Source organism: Carassius auratus, chromosome 12, assembly GCF_003368295.1.
Source record: "Carassius auratus strain Wakin chromosome 12, ASM336829v1, whole genome shotgun sequence".
NCBI classification, from domain to species: domain Eukaryota; kingdom Metazoa; phylum Chordata; class Actinopteri; order Cypriniformes; family Cyprinidae; genus Carassius; species Carassius auratus.
The window spans coordinates 123,453-138,559 of NC_039254.1; the positions used below are offsets into that span (position 1 = coordinate 123,453).

The 15,107-nt window shown below is 33.5% G+C and overlaps 2 protein-coding genes across 6 annotated transcripts in view; one reads left to right on the top strand and one right to left on the bottom strand.

Annotated features, from left to right (window-relative positions):
* The window catches only part of LOC113111362 (paladin-like), a 35,683-nt gene extending 22,782 nt beyond the window's left edge, over positions 1–12,901 (bottom strand). The window contains exons 1-3 of one of the 5 annotated variants that reach the window (XM_026275988.1): positions 12,891–12,901; positions 2,101–2,286; positions 1,907–2,009 (exon numbers count right to left, since the gene is read on the bottom strand). In XM_026275988.1, the coding sequence (XP_026131773.1) occupies positions 1,907–2,009; positions 2,101–2,273 (276 nt within the window). In that variant the 5' untranslated portion in view covers positions 2,274–2,286; positions 12,891–12,901. Of the gene's footprint in view, positions 1–1,906; positions 2,010–2,100; positions 2,287–6,149; positions 6,173–7,630; positions 7,954–9,915; positions 10,133–12,890 lie in introns of those variants that run through there. The other 4 variants (XM_026275990.1, XM_026275987.1, XM_026275989.1 and 1 more) reach the window with 4 other exon arrangements.
* A 1,390-nt stretch (positions 12,902–14,291) lies between these two features.
* LOC113112136 (disintegrin and metalloproteinase domain-containing protein 12-like) overlaps positions 14,292–15,107 on the top strand; it is a 63,633-nt gene continuing 62,817 nt past the window's right edge. The window contains exon 1 of the mRNA XM_026277593.1: positions 14,292–14,393. Within this exon, the coding sequence (XP_026133378.1) occupies positions 14,292–14,393 (102 nt within the window). The remainder of the gene's footprint in view (positions 14,394–15,107) is intronic.

The following is a 15,107-nucleotide window of genomic DNA, read 5'->3' on the forward strand; positions in this document are numbered from 1 at the left end:
CAGCAGATAAAATCACATATCAAACAGAACCGAGGCAGTTTATTATTTATTTGTCATTTCATTTGCCTATAAATATCTAAATGTATACACTGTGGTGGCATTTGTTATACTGCTTTAAAAAAAAACATAAATGTATTAAAGTCAGTGTTTTTTAAGTATTCTTAGTTTTTATCTATGATTTTAATTAGTTTTGTTTAATAATCTCCATTTAAAATTTATTTTTTGATTGAAGTTTTAGCACTGAAATATTTTTTTATTAAATCTAAACCATAATGTACAAAAAAAAAATAGCTATCATTCTTAAAATGTTCATATTTATTACAAATATATATTTATAGAAAGAGAGCGATTTTTTTGTTTTGTTTGTTTTTTCAATAAATTTTTTTTAGGACTATTTAAATGTAACAATTTTTTATTTATTTTTTAACTCAAAGTCACAAACAAATTTTTGAAATTTAAATAAAATAAAATAGTACATCAGTTATACTAAAGTAGCACAGAGGACGCCACAAAAGGCGAGAGAAAGAAGCTTTCATAATTGAGTTCAATAAAGATTTTTACAGTTGCAAAATGTTAATTATGAAAATTGTGACGTGCCATTCAAGTTGCATTAACTCCAGCTTTTATAAAACGAGCTGCTAAACGCCTAATTATTACTTCATGATGTAGAAAACCTGAGCATCAACAGCAGAAGATCATCAAGAAACACAATGTTCTGGAAAGGAGTGTTTGACAAGCGTGTTATCTGTTGATTTGCAGCGAAACTCATCAACGGCTCGTCAGCAAACAGAAACTAACGAGCAAACACAGAGACCAGGAGCTTCAAAGCCTTCAGATAAAGGTGCAAACGTCCTGCGAGCGCCGAGCATCGGGGAAGTGATTAATGAAGACAGAGACGTGTTGGGACACTTTTACCAGCTTCGGCTCGCTCCAAACATTTAGACACAAATCCACTGCGAGAAACATTACTGTACTGGCACCAAAGCAGAATGATTATCATCTTCCTGTTGCATGGTATTTACTGCATAAATAAACCCAGCACGCACGATGCTGTAGTTTGCAAAAACAAAAATTTGATATGACATTAGGAAATTTACTAATTACTATGGTACTGTATGTACTGCACTTTTGGTAAAAATAATAATAATAATGCAACAAAAAACAATTAAATAAATAATAAAATAAAACACCCTATTAATGTATTGTTATTACTGATTATTTTGTTATTTAATTTTATTTAATTTGACTACAAATATCTGAATGTATACAATGTGGCAGCATTTACCATACTGTCATACATTTTCAATTTATTAATTTAATAAAAAAAAGTTAGTTCAATGAAAATGTATTACTTTTACATTACATTTTTATTTGTATATTTTTCGGTTTCATTTCATTTATTTGTTGAAGTTTTAGTACTTTATTTCGTGGTTTGTCATTTTATTATGTTTGTATAATATGAATATATTAGGGCTGTCAGTTTAATGCACTAATTTATTATGAAAAAATAATGCAATTCAAATATTGTAAGGGTTAACACACTAGCCACGCCCCCAAACCTGTACATCATCATATATCTCATATCATTAACTGTTGAAAACATGATGCATGGGCAACAACTCCATAAATGCAGTTATACCCTAAAAAAAACAAGATATTGGTGCAAAAAGCCCCGTATGAGTTTTTGTCTCATCTTTATATCATGTGATAAGAGATATCACACCAGAGGAGAGCAGTATTACACAATACTGTGTTTGTAGTATCAAGTTTAAATGTGATTTTACACAAATCAATTTTTTTTCTAAAAAAAAAATAAATGTTTACATTTTAGTATTTTTTGTCATTTTTATTATTCTTTTTTAAATATGCCTATATTTTTTATTCAATTTTATTTCAGATTTCTCACCTGGACCAGATGGTGCTCAGGCATGTTGTCTGAGATCCTCCCAACTTTATAGTTCGTACGGACAACATCGTCGTGGATCTGAAACTCCTGTCTGCAGTTATACCTGCACACACACACACACACACACACACACACACACACAATCAGGAGAACGATCGGTGACTGCAGGCGTCTCAGGACAGAGCCGGACTTACGTGATGACCACAGGAGCCACTTTATTAGTGATGATGGACTTGGCCTTGTTGTTGTGGATGTTGAGCGTCTGGAAGGAGGCGGAGCTCGCCGACCGCCTGCTGTCCGTCATCCCGTTGCCGTGGAAACTCTCATGCAGCGTGGGCTGGGGAGCAGCGCTGGCAGTCGTACCCATAATCCTCCAGCAGCTGTCAATCAAACACACACACACACCATCAGAGTGCTGTCAAACAATGTCTCCATGTCTCCATACTCGGGAAGCACAACAAAACTCTGGTTCTCAGACTGAGAGCGGCCCATTCACAGGGAAAATAAAATCTCCCAGTGTCCTCGGCGGAAGACAGATGGGAATTCCTGCTTCCCGCATCAACAGCTATTGAAATACAGCGGTGGAGCTCAAGCGGAGACGGACCGCTCGCACAAAAGGGTCTCGGCGCAGACAGGAAGTGCTCAGCAGCTGCAGGAAGCATCTGCGGTCGAACAGGCTGATCAGAGGAAGGATGCAGAACGCTCCTCGTTCTTAAGAGATGTACATCTCAGATCAGATGCACATTTATAACTGTGAGAAGAGCTGGAGACAAACATACATCACACAGGTCTGCCCTGCGACACACAGCAGGGAGATGCAGGCTAAAACATCAAATAAAATAACAAATATAAACAATTAGATAATAAAAAAGTACAAATAAAATGGAAATGGAAAGTAATGAAATAAAACAAACAAACATAATAAATGTAAATAATAAAATAAAAAATATTTTAAAATTAAATAAAAATGTAAAATAATTTAATGAATGAAAATAAAATGAAGTAAAAAATAAATTATAAACAATTGGATAATAAAAAAAGTTAAAAAAAATTCTAATGAATGCAATGAAATAAACCTAATAAAATAAATAAAAAAATGAAAATAAAAATATTTAAAATGGTAAAAACAAAATATAAAATGAAACTGAAAATAAAAGTAACGAAATAAAAAATCTATTATAAACAATTAGATAATAAAAAAGTTCCAAAAATGAAATTGTAAAGAATGTAATGAAATAAAACAAACCTAATAAAATATACAAAATGTAATAAAAAAAAAAAATAAAATAAAATAAGATAAAAATAATTAAATTAAACTGAAAATAAAACTAATTAAATAAAAAATAATTTTAATTAGATGATAAAGTAAAAAAATGGAAATTGTAATGAATGTAATTAAATAAAACAAACAACATTAAAAAAATGTTTAAAAATATTAAAAAAGGTAGAAATTGAAATAAAATAAAACTGACAAATAAGAGTAATGATTTTTTTATTATAAACAAATAGATTTAAAAAAATCGAAAAAACTAAGAAAAAAATTAAATACAAAATATATTTAAAAATAAGAAAAATAATAACAAAATGAAACAGAAAATAAAAGTACTGAAATAATAATAATAACAATAAAATAAAATAATAAATTGTAAAAAAATAAGCTTCATTTTAAAATAAAAAGTAACAGACTATCAAACACCACAGTATTCCCACCGAATATAAAAGAGTCATTAGTCTCAGTTTGTAACCACAAACCAGTTTTAGGAGACACACCTCTCAAACAGAGCTGCGCCCATCTTCAGGAAGTGTGAGCAGATTTCACAATATAACACAATCTCTTCACAATCCATCAAGGACATTATTATTATTTATGTCTCTAGTGAATGTCTCCTTCACAAACCTCGACTGAAAGAGGACGCTTCTCAGAATCACATCTGCACTTTTCATTCACAAATATCTCAAGTGCGAACACAAACGGGGTTCGATCAGGTTTAAACCCTAAACTGCATCTTTAAACAGAGTTCAGAGTGGATTTAAACGTTTAAGAGAAACGACCACCACCACAGATCCTTGTGAAGAAGCATGTCTTTCATAAAGATGATGTTTTGACAATATTAGTGCTCATTCACTTCCACCGTACAGACAAAAACACATCTGACTAAATTAATAAAGTAAAAAATTTCATTTCTCAAAGTATCTTATGTGTTCCACAGAAAGTCATAAAATAGATTTTAAAAAAATATTAATAAAATTGTATAAAAATTTAAATTAAAAAAAAATAAATTCTAAGTTAAATATTTATTATTTTTATTAATAGCTTGAATTAGTTTTTATTTTTAGTTAAGTTTTAGTGATTCTTTAAGAACATTTTTGTCATTATTATTAGCTTTTGTTTTCTAATATGTCTATGAATATTTTTTTATAAAATAAAATGTAATAAAAAAAATAATAATAAAATAAAATAAATTATAAAAAATAAGCTTAATTTTAAAATAAAAGGTTTTATTTTAGTGCTTAGTTATTTAAGGATTATGTAAAAAAATTAAAAGAAAAGGTTGCCTTGAGAGTTGAATTAAAATACATTTTAACATTTATGTTTTCATAGTTTTAATTTATCAGTTAATTATAATAGAATGATATAACGGAGAGTGAATTGTGCAAAAACTTTCATTTTCGTGGTAAAAATCCCTTTAAGAGAGTGAAAATGCCCCGTTAAGTGCACTTCACAGTGTGGAAATCAGAGCACATGTGTAATCTGTGGTGCATGTGTAATAGACAGAAGGGTCAGAGTTACACAAACATGACAAAACACCTAAAAATCCCTTCAGCGGGGAAGTGCCTTCAGAAACATGAGGGTGTTGCGTGTGTTTAGTCCTAATGCATGGATCCAGTGATGCTCACATTAATGATTCACTGGGGTTTTACACTATGAACAGTCATTGTGTTGATAATTTGACATCCATCAGCAGTGAAGCTCAGCACAACTTCACGACTTCACGACTTCCCTTATGAGTAAAAACAACTGCCCGGAAAAACTGACTTCCTCACACTACTTCCTGTTGCAACACCGCGGAGATGTGCATGTTACTTCACCATGGCACTGAACCATTTACAGAGTCACACACCGTAATATTTACAATTCAACTGAGGTTCCTGTGAACTAATAACCTCCAGGTTAAAAAAAAATGTTTTTAGATTTTTTTTGCATAAGACGCAAAATTAAAATCACACCACCTTAAATCACACACTTGATATTATTCTAAAACATGCCATTACAAACAAAACAGCTATAAAAAATAATTGCAAATTATGTTAGTAAACAAGTTAGTAAATTTCTATATTTTGTTTAAAAATAAAATATAAATAAATAAATATATAAAAATATTATATATATATATATATATATATATTAAATACACTAAAATATGACATTAAACTTAAACAAAAACAATTGCATTATATAGTTATAATATTATAATATAATAGTTATTAAACAATTTAAATACTTATCAAAACAATATATATATATATATATATATATATATATATATAAATTATGCACAAAAAAATAAAAACAAACAAATAAATTAATAAATACTAAAACAACTATAAAAAGTCAAAAGTTAGTAAAATTTATTTTAATATTTTAGTAAAAATAAATGCATTTGAACACAACACCCAAATAAACAAGTAAATAAATAAAATAATGCTAAAACATGGCAATAATCAAACTACCAAAAAGTGAAAATTTTGTAAATATATTTTATACATATTTTATAAATATATAAAAATAAATAAATTTGAACACACACATACTTCCCCAAAAATATGGCATTAATAATAAAGCAAAACCACTATAAAATTATTTGCAGACATTAGTAATTAAATTGTGATATTTTAGTTACACACGATACATGTGAAGACATTAAAATAAAATACTACTTGAAAACAGAAACCATTGCATCATCACTTTGTGCTAGAAACATGGTACTTTTGTCAGCAAGAGTGTCAAAAACCCACAGTGCATGCAACAATCAGAAGAAGGGGATAAAAGCATGACTGCAAACTAAATATCAGCTCTTGAACTGAACGCAAATACACTGTAGGTTTTCCCAGAATGCACCAGGAAAAACAGTGCATCACACGCAGGCATTTACAGATCAGAAATAGCACATAATTACAGTTATTCTGAACGGCTCTGAGAAGCACAGCCCAATATGAACACACATGAACACAGCTGTCTTACTGTGTGTTAAACTGTTAGACAGATGTTCGTTCTGCATCCACCGATGAACGTCAAACAGCTTTGAGCGACACGAAGGAGTGTGAATGTGTGTGTTGTGGGTTAGTGAAGAGCAGTGTGACCCACAGACATCACGTCTCTCACTGAAAACACTCGCTCCAATCAAACCACAGCACTGAGAAAGACATCAGCGAAACTGCATTCAGCATTTCAGAAACCATCCTCTAGACTCAAATCATGTGCTTTACGAGCCGAGCCTCAAACAGCGGCTCGATGAGGATAATCCATCTCTGCTTTTATTCAATTATACAAATATACATTATAAACGCAAAGACAGGACGCATACACTTTGATCTGGAACAGGCAATATCTGCTATATCAGCTGATGCATTTAAATTTAAAATGTAAATTTAATTAAATTTTTGCATTTAATTTAAATTGTGTTTGCATTTTAATATTCAAATTTAGTATAATATATTCAATATAGTAAGAAAATAAGTTATTAAAATATAATTCAATATTGTATTACAGAAATATTATGAACATACATAAACACACATTATAATATATAGATTTAATTTATTATTTTATACATATTTTTAAAATCAAATTTCGTAAATAATGATATAAGTATATTTTTGAATATTTTATTAAAATAAATATATTTTATGCACACACACAGACATATACATAAAGACTAAAATATTTACATGTATATTTATATTACATTATATTATATAAATGGATTTAATAAATAAACAACTCATTTTTCTTAAATGCATGCATATGTGTGTATTTATATATACATAATAAATATACACAGTACACACATATATTACGTAAACAAAAACTTTGAAGTTTAATAAATAAATAAATAAATGAAGATAATATACATTTTAAAAGTTGGTAAGTATATTTAGATATTTTATTTATAATTAATATTAGATTTATTTGAAAATAAATGTGTTATCCATATAAATATACACATAAAATATTATCATAACAAATCAGTGTGGTGTAACCGACAGGAACTCATTTTTGTTATGTGTCAAGAAAACCATAAAACAGGAAATGACATCACAGAGGTCGTCGACTGGTAACACCCTGTGATATTCCTCAATTTCATGAGGTTTGTATTAAAAATACCCAGAAAAGTGTCTTCAAAAAGACATAAACACAAATTTTTATTACTTGTTACTTTGACACGTTTAAGGATCATTCAAGTTTCTTTTGAAGCGTACGAAGTTGGTTTTTGTCAGAATTAGCCGTTTCTTCAGTCTGTACACAAAACAGACATGAATACAGAATACAGAAATATTTCAGATACAAACTCAATCATTCAAAGCCAAGATGTTCATAAAACTCCCCGAGATGATGATTAAACACCGCGCAGACTGTGCTCAAACAACATGAATCACTAAAACAAGCAAATCTGCACAAAACACACACACACACACACACACACATGCTGGAACTGACCGTACCTGAGGACACACACACCGCAGCAGCATCAAATCCACAGACGTCTGAGCAGAGCGACAGCACAGCGAGTGTGTGTGTGTGTGTGTGTGTGTCAGCCTCTGATTAGCAGTCTAACACAGCGAGAGTGATCTTCAGTCTGAGCGTCAGACACAAACACACGCTCAAGAAGAGCGGCGTGATAAATCCATGTGTGTGTGGAGGATGTGTGGGTGGGTCTTACAACACACACACACACACACACACACAGACACACAGACACACAGACACACACATTACCACATGAATTAAAAGCTCTCCACAGAGTGAGTGTGTGACTGCCTCCCCTACAAACACACAGACACACACACACAGACACACACACAGACACACACACACACACACACACACACACACACACACACACAGACACTCACACACACAGACACACACAGACACACACACACACACAGACACTGACACACACACACACACACACACACACACACAGACAGACACACACAGACACTCACACACACACACACACACACACACACACACAGACACTCACACACACACACACACACACACACACACAGACACACACACTCACGAGCTCCTAACAGCATGTGTGTTTACATCACGTAATTCGCCGCAGCTCTCGTAAGTTAACACATCACACTAATCACTTCATTCGTAAGCAATTAAGACACTCCGTCTTCGTCAACACACACACACACACACACACACACACACACACACAGCTGAGCAAACACAGTAAACCTCAGCACAGGTTTCAGGGAAGACACACACACACACACTCATCCCAGGACAGGACAGAGAGTAAATACTGTAAAGTCAGTGTACTTCATTCAAATCATCTAAAATACAAAATAACTACTGAAAGAAATCTAAATGTTAGCAAGTATATTATTATAGATAGATATATAGATATTTCATATTTCTATTTAATATATTACAGCCTTCCCCATAAAATAACGCTTTTCTTTATTTCAGGAAGCATTTTTTTCGTCAACCGTGGATTTTTGTAATTTCCAGATTTTGTTGTGAATGTTGTCTCTAAACTACAGCGGAGTAAACTGACATTTATCTTGCTCCATATGGAATCGGTGCTTGGAAATTAGTGAATTTATTCAATATTTCAGCTAATTTATTAACATTTTCAGCTATGCAGAAGAGTGTAGTTCTTTCAGAAGCATTTCATCCAATCATTATCCTGAGAGTTAAGCAGATCTTGTCAAAGCGATCGGACTGTGTCCAGTTCCTCTGAATCACAGGCTTCTCAAGGACACTCTTCAGAAAACACTTCAGATGGAGAGAAAACAGCACAAACTCTCCGAGAGAGACACAGCGCAGGACCATCTCCATCTCAAACACACATGAAAAACAGAACACACACAGAACACACACATCAGTCTGAGCTGAGGCTAGTGTGGGTCTCAAATCATTTAACGTCATTGTGACTTTCACATACCACTTTTGTACTTTGAAATCTAAATGTATAAATATATGGAATATTTATTATTTAGAAATCATATACTAAACATATTTATTTGTGTGTGTGTATATATATATATATATATATATATATATATATATATATATATATATATATATATATATATAAAATAAATACATATTTTACATATAAAATATATTCAAAATATATAAATACAAATATAATTTAAAATACAAAATTGTAAATACCTATTTAAAAATATATCATATATATTTAAAATTATATTAATAAAATTAATACATATTATAAAAAATATTTTAAATTCAAAAACTATACACACATTATATTTAATGTATATAAAAATATTTTTATCTTTTTTTCACATATTTATACATTTTATAGGCCTATATGTGACCCTGGAGCACAAAACCAGTCATAAGGATATATTGGTTTTTAATTTAGATTTCTGCATCATCATCAGCTGAATAAATGATCTCTCCAGTGATGTGTGGTTTGTCAGGAGGACAATATTTGTCTGAGATACAACTATTAGAAAATCTGGAATCTGAGGGAGCAAAAACATCTAAATATTGAGAAAATCATCTTTAAAGTTGTTCAAATGAAGTTCTTAGCAATGCATATTACTAATCAAACATTAGGTTTTTATATATTTACTACATATCTTCATGATCTTTACTTAATATCCTAATGATTTTTGTCATAACAGAGAAGTATAATTGTGACTCATACAGTGTGTTGTTGTCTATTTCTACAGACACATGTATAGTTGGATGTGAGCTGATGTTGATGTGAGAACAAACCCATCCACACCTGTGTCTTCCTCCGTCAGTCTAACGGTGTGATGAACTTGAAGAGATGAATGCGAGACCAAAGCCAGAAATCATGCATCTCTCTCTTTTTTCCTGAGGCTCTGTGAGATTTTGCCCTTGTGGTACTTTACAGTTTAACATGAAGAGAATTAGTTTGAAGCTTCTGGATTTAATGAGAGAAACGAGGCAAAGCAGACGAGGAAGCAGCAGAAGATCGAGCGACGTGATGATGCTCTGAAGCAGTGAACAACATTTCAGCTTCCTGTGAAACTTCCTCCCAGGGCTGTGAGAAACCAAACCGTTTCCTGCTGACTCTCTCATCAATGCACTTTTGTGTTTAAACATCCGTTTCCGAGCGGACTGACCGCTTCACACCTGAGTGTGTCCACGGGAAGAACACTTTCCTGTCAGGATTTGCCCTCAATAATCAACCTCACTCATTTAGACATTATATTCACTGCAAAAGAAGAGTATGCAGAATACAAAAAGATTCGTTCAAACGAATCGACTCACTGAATCAGATGCAGAGTTTAAGCGTTTCTTGTAACTTATCTTCTACATATCACACACTTGTTATAGTGTGCTAGAATCTGATCAGATTTAATCGTTTTCATGCAGTGTAGGGATATAATATAGACTTCATATAATATAAATTAATGGTGGACATGAAATGATGGTTTTAAACAGGGCATTCAGCCAGACACACAGTGGGAAGAACACATCTATGCTGTCTTCACTAAATGACACAGCCGTACGATCACTGGACTGACAAACAGATAAAAGCTGGACCATGTGACATCTAGTGGCTGAAATCATCTGTGCACATTAGGCATTCAGTGAACAAACCACAAACACAAAATCAGCTTAAAACTAAATACACCACAACCCCAAACACACAGCACATTCACTGCATTCAATCACAGCGGCTGTATCTCAAATGATCAGCTTTTAAAGAAAGATGCACAAATAAATGATTTAAATCTTCATGCAACTGATTCATCCCAACCAATCCAAAAATAATCCCTAAACTCATTTATTCATGAAGTGACTTTTGTGTTTTGAATAATCCATGAATTATAAAATAACTGTTTTACAATCCATGTCCATACTGCCATAATCAGATGTCATTTCAAGGGGGGAAAATAATTTTGCATAATTCCCAGCTATTTACAATTAATATTTCTGTTTCTGTATAGACACACACTTAAAATCTCAATTACAAAACATATTTAAAACACCACACTGTGAACCAGCGGGGCATGTTGTCACATTACAGTATATGGGGTAAGTTGTCACAATAGGAACTTGATGTTTATTGACATTGACTAAAGAATTAAAAATGTAAAATCTTATGTTTTTAAACTGTTTAATGGCTTATTCAGCTAAACTTAAAACAGCAAGACAATTATTAAACATAAAATAAAACAAAAAGCGGCTAAAATAGAAATGGCATCCCATTGTGAGGTTTATAGTTTGTCGACTCGTATGGAGGAATACTTGTTTAATTTAGAGGACAGGATTCACAACCCAAAAAATATACATATTAAGACAGTTTAACACTAAACATCATCTTGTGACAACTTGCCCCCAGCCTCAAACCTTCACATTTCTTAAAGTGACAGTCTGTGAACTTCAAAAGCAGATCAAACACCATCTTTCACTTTAAATGCACTGTATTGATAGCTATTGTCAAAGTTTCTTGCAAGACTCTTTCCAACCAGAGGCAAAATGAGTTGACACTGTTTTTAATTGGCCTCATTTCTATAACGATCTCTACAAATGACCCCTTTATCGGACTTTATCTCAATCCCTAACGCAAACTGCTCTAATCTCGCACTGGACAGGGTCAAACAGACGGATTTTCACAGTTCTGATGGAGAACCGAAACGAACTTCATCACCATTCATTCTTCCAGGAAGCGGTGAACATTAGCATCTTCAAATCCACTAATATCAAATCGCTTTCATGTGGATTGATCAGATCTCTGGCATGTAGGTTCATCCATATTCAATAATGAGAAGCAGGATAGATTACATCGTATTTAATGAGGAGTTTCTAATCGGAGATGTTAGGATGAAGCTCACCAAGTTTGTCAAGAACTTCCCAAAACTTTTTAAAATAAAATTTGGCATTTTTTCAATGCATCTCCTGACAATTAAGGAAACGGTTTCGTGTTTTATTGTTGGAGTGAAATATGACGTTTGTAGTGAGATTTATTCTATTTAATGTGATTAGTTTACATGAGACGATGTACCTGTTTAAGATCCAGAAGCTCAGCTCAGGGTGTGAAAACTTCACAAGTTCCTCCAATATCACAATGATGGCCGTGAATGTCTACGTAATCGTTAGTTTAATCGAGTTCTCGTTTACTAAACTACAACAAACTAACTCAGAGCGACACATTCGCAAATGATTCTCTTTTGATTTTTGCGAGGTCTAATTCGAAAACGAATCGTTCTTTTGAATCGGTTCTTTAAAATGACTCGGTCGAGTTCAAATAGTGGTTTTTGAAACCCTGATCAGTGTTATACTAGATCAGTTGTTTGGAAGTGTAAACTTACAGAACTGGAAACGTTACTACATTTTGATTCGTAAAACACCAAAAGATTCATTCGAGCGAATCGACTCACTGCTTCAGACCCATTTGAAACATTTCCCGAGCATTTCTTGTAACGTATCTCCTCTGCATGAAACATTTGTGCGCTCTAAACTGATTTACACACCTCGCACTCGATATGTGTGTTATAATCTGACCAGAGTGAATCAGAGTCGTGTAATCTATCGCAGAATCAGTAACATACCGACACACTGACGCTCAGATTATATCAGCTCGGTTTCTAGCACACACTGCTTTTTATGCTTCTCTCTTTTCTCAACTGCAGCAATGCAGCTTCACCCGACATGCAGTCTACATCCATGCATGCATGTGAGGAGAAGCTCGATCACATAAGCAGTGCAGAAAACTGAATCACTCACCATCTCCCGTGAAAACCCTCCGCCTTCACAACAGAGCAAACACACTCCAGCAAATCTCTGAGAATCGAGAGAGAGAGAGAGAGAAGGCAGGCACTCGTGGTTTGGAAGACTAGCTCTTTGAGCATGCGTGTGCTCTCTCTCTGTGTGTGTGTGTGTGTGTGTGTGTGTGTGTGTGTGTGTGTGTCTGTGCCAGCGCTGAAAAGATCAACAGTCAACCAGACATATAGAAATTGTGTGGTGCAAAGTGTATTTTAGCCTATCTAGTGATTCTAATCATTAATTTCCATTAAAAAGTCTTTTTTTCAGTGAAGGATAAAATGCTTATATTTTTAAATATAAAAAGTCCAACCCTGTTTTTCATAGTTGCCTAATACACTCTGCCTCACACACACACACATATCAATATATCAAAATTGCAACAAAAAATTGCAATACATATATTATTGTAGAAAGTTGCACATATCACACACACATAAAGTTGCAAGTACATATTTTTTTTACTTTATGTGTGTGTGTGTGTGTGTGTGCAACTTTCTACAGTATTCTACTTAAATGAAGTCTATCAAGAACCATATTCAAAATAGCAAATAATTAAAAATGTATATAATCTAAAACATATAGCCTACATTATTAAGTCAATGCAAAATAAATATTGTATTATAAGCAGGCTATATAGATCAATAAATCCTTAAAACTATTACTTAAAATTCATTAAAATGTTACTACTCATCTTATACCCATTACAAATGTTATAAAAAGAACTTACAAAACAATAATTTTCTTAAAACCTCAAAATTAAGCATATGCAAACTTGCTAAATAAAAAAATAATACACACACACACACACACATCAGACAATAATATATTATGACTTAAAATTCATTAAAACATTGTACTGTTATTAACGTGAGCCAGCACTGAACCCAGACACATCTTCCACCTCCCAACAGGTTGAGCAAATAATATTTGTCGATATATAAATGTTATGTTTAATGCAGGTCTAGTAAAGGCACGTATATCTGACCCTGCAGACGTGTTATCACAGTCTTCAAAGGACTAGAGCGACTCCGGTGACGTCACGCGGCGCAAGGTGCTTTTAAATGTTCATTGTAAAATATGCGCCTCATTTCCACACGAATAGATGATGAGCTGTCAAGGCATGTCAATTTCCTTTAATGTCCTCTGCTACTGTTAAATATGCAAGGGGCAGAGGGGGGGGGTATATAAGCTCTCCTGGACCCTCGACCTGTCATTCTGACCTCAGTGCATCATGAACGCGCACGGAGCTCTGCGCCTGCTCTGCTACCAGCTTCTGCTTCTTGGAGTATTCGGAAAATATATGATAATCACGCCACGAGGAGTACGTCACCCAGAAGCCACCGGCATCACTTACCGACGTACATGATGCAGCTCTACCGACACTTCAAGCTCAACCAAACGCGTCCCGTGGGAGAATACAGAGCACGAGCAAGCGGACACCATCAAGAGCATTCCTCTCCAAGAGTAAGATTTGCTTTTCTTTCGTTTCTAGCTTCACGCTTTTTACTCGCATGAACGTTTGCGCCGCCTGGTGAAATCCCCGAAGCTGTTTTTGGCTCCTGCTGTCAGATCTCAGCGCCAGACTCCTTCAATCCACATTGTCCAGGACTAAAGCTGATGTGGATTAGAGCCTCTCCAGACATCCTCACACAAACCCAAATCAACATCACCCCTCGGCGGTTTTTCACACGTCCCTGATTAGATTAGGAGAGCGCGGGCACGCGGCGTTTAACGGGGGTCTCGAGGTGTTAAACGATGGGTTTCGATCCGGTGCTCGTTCTGAGGATTAGGCTCGCGCTGCCTTGCCCCTCCGTTTAAAATACATCTAATATCTGACCGATACTACACGACTCTTCATCAGACTGATGATCTCTAATTCAAGAAATGAGACTAGTTTAATTGATGTGAGTTACACCTTCGACTAATTGAGGGTGGTTCTTAATATCTGATATAAGCTACTAAATTTAAACTATTTGCATAAAGATTTATTCAAGAGATTGACCATAGATCAAATTATTAGCTTTGTCCTAATTAATTTTAAAATAACAGGTTTGCCAGTGAATTATTATTATTTCTATTCGAATTGCAGTCTAACATACTTTGTTGAAAATAATTGATGCAGTTATTATTTGCAACAATTTAGATTATTAGACTGCTACATAAAAATATTAGATTTTT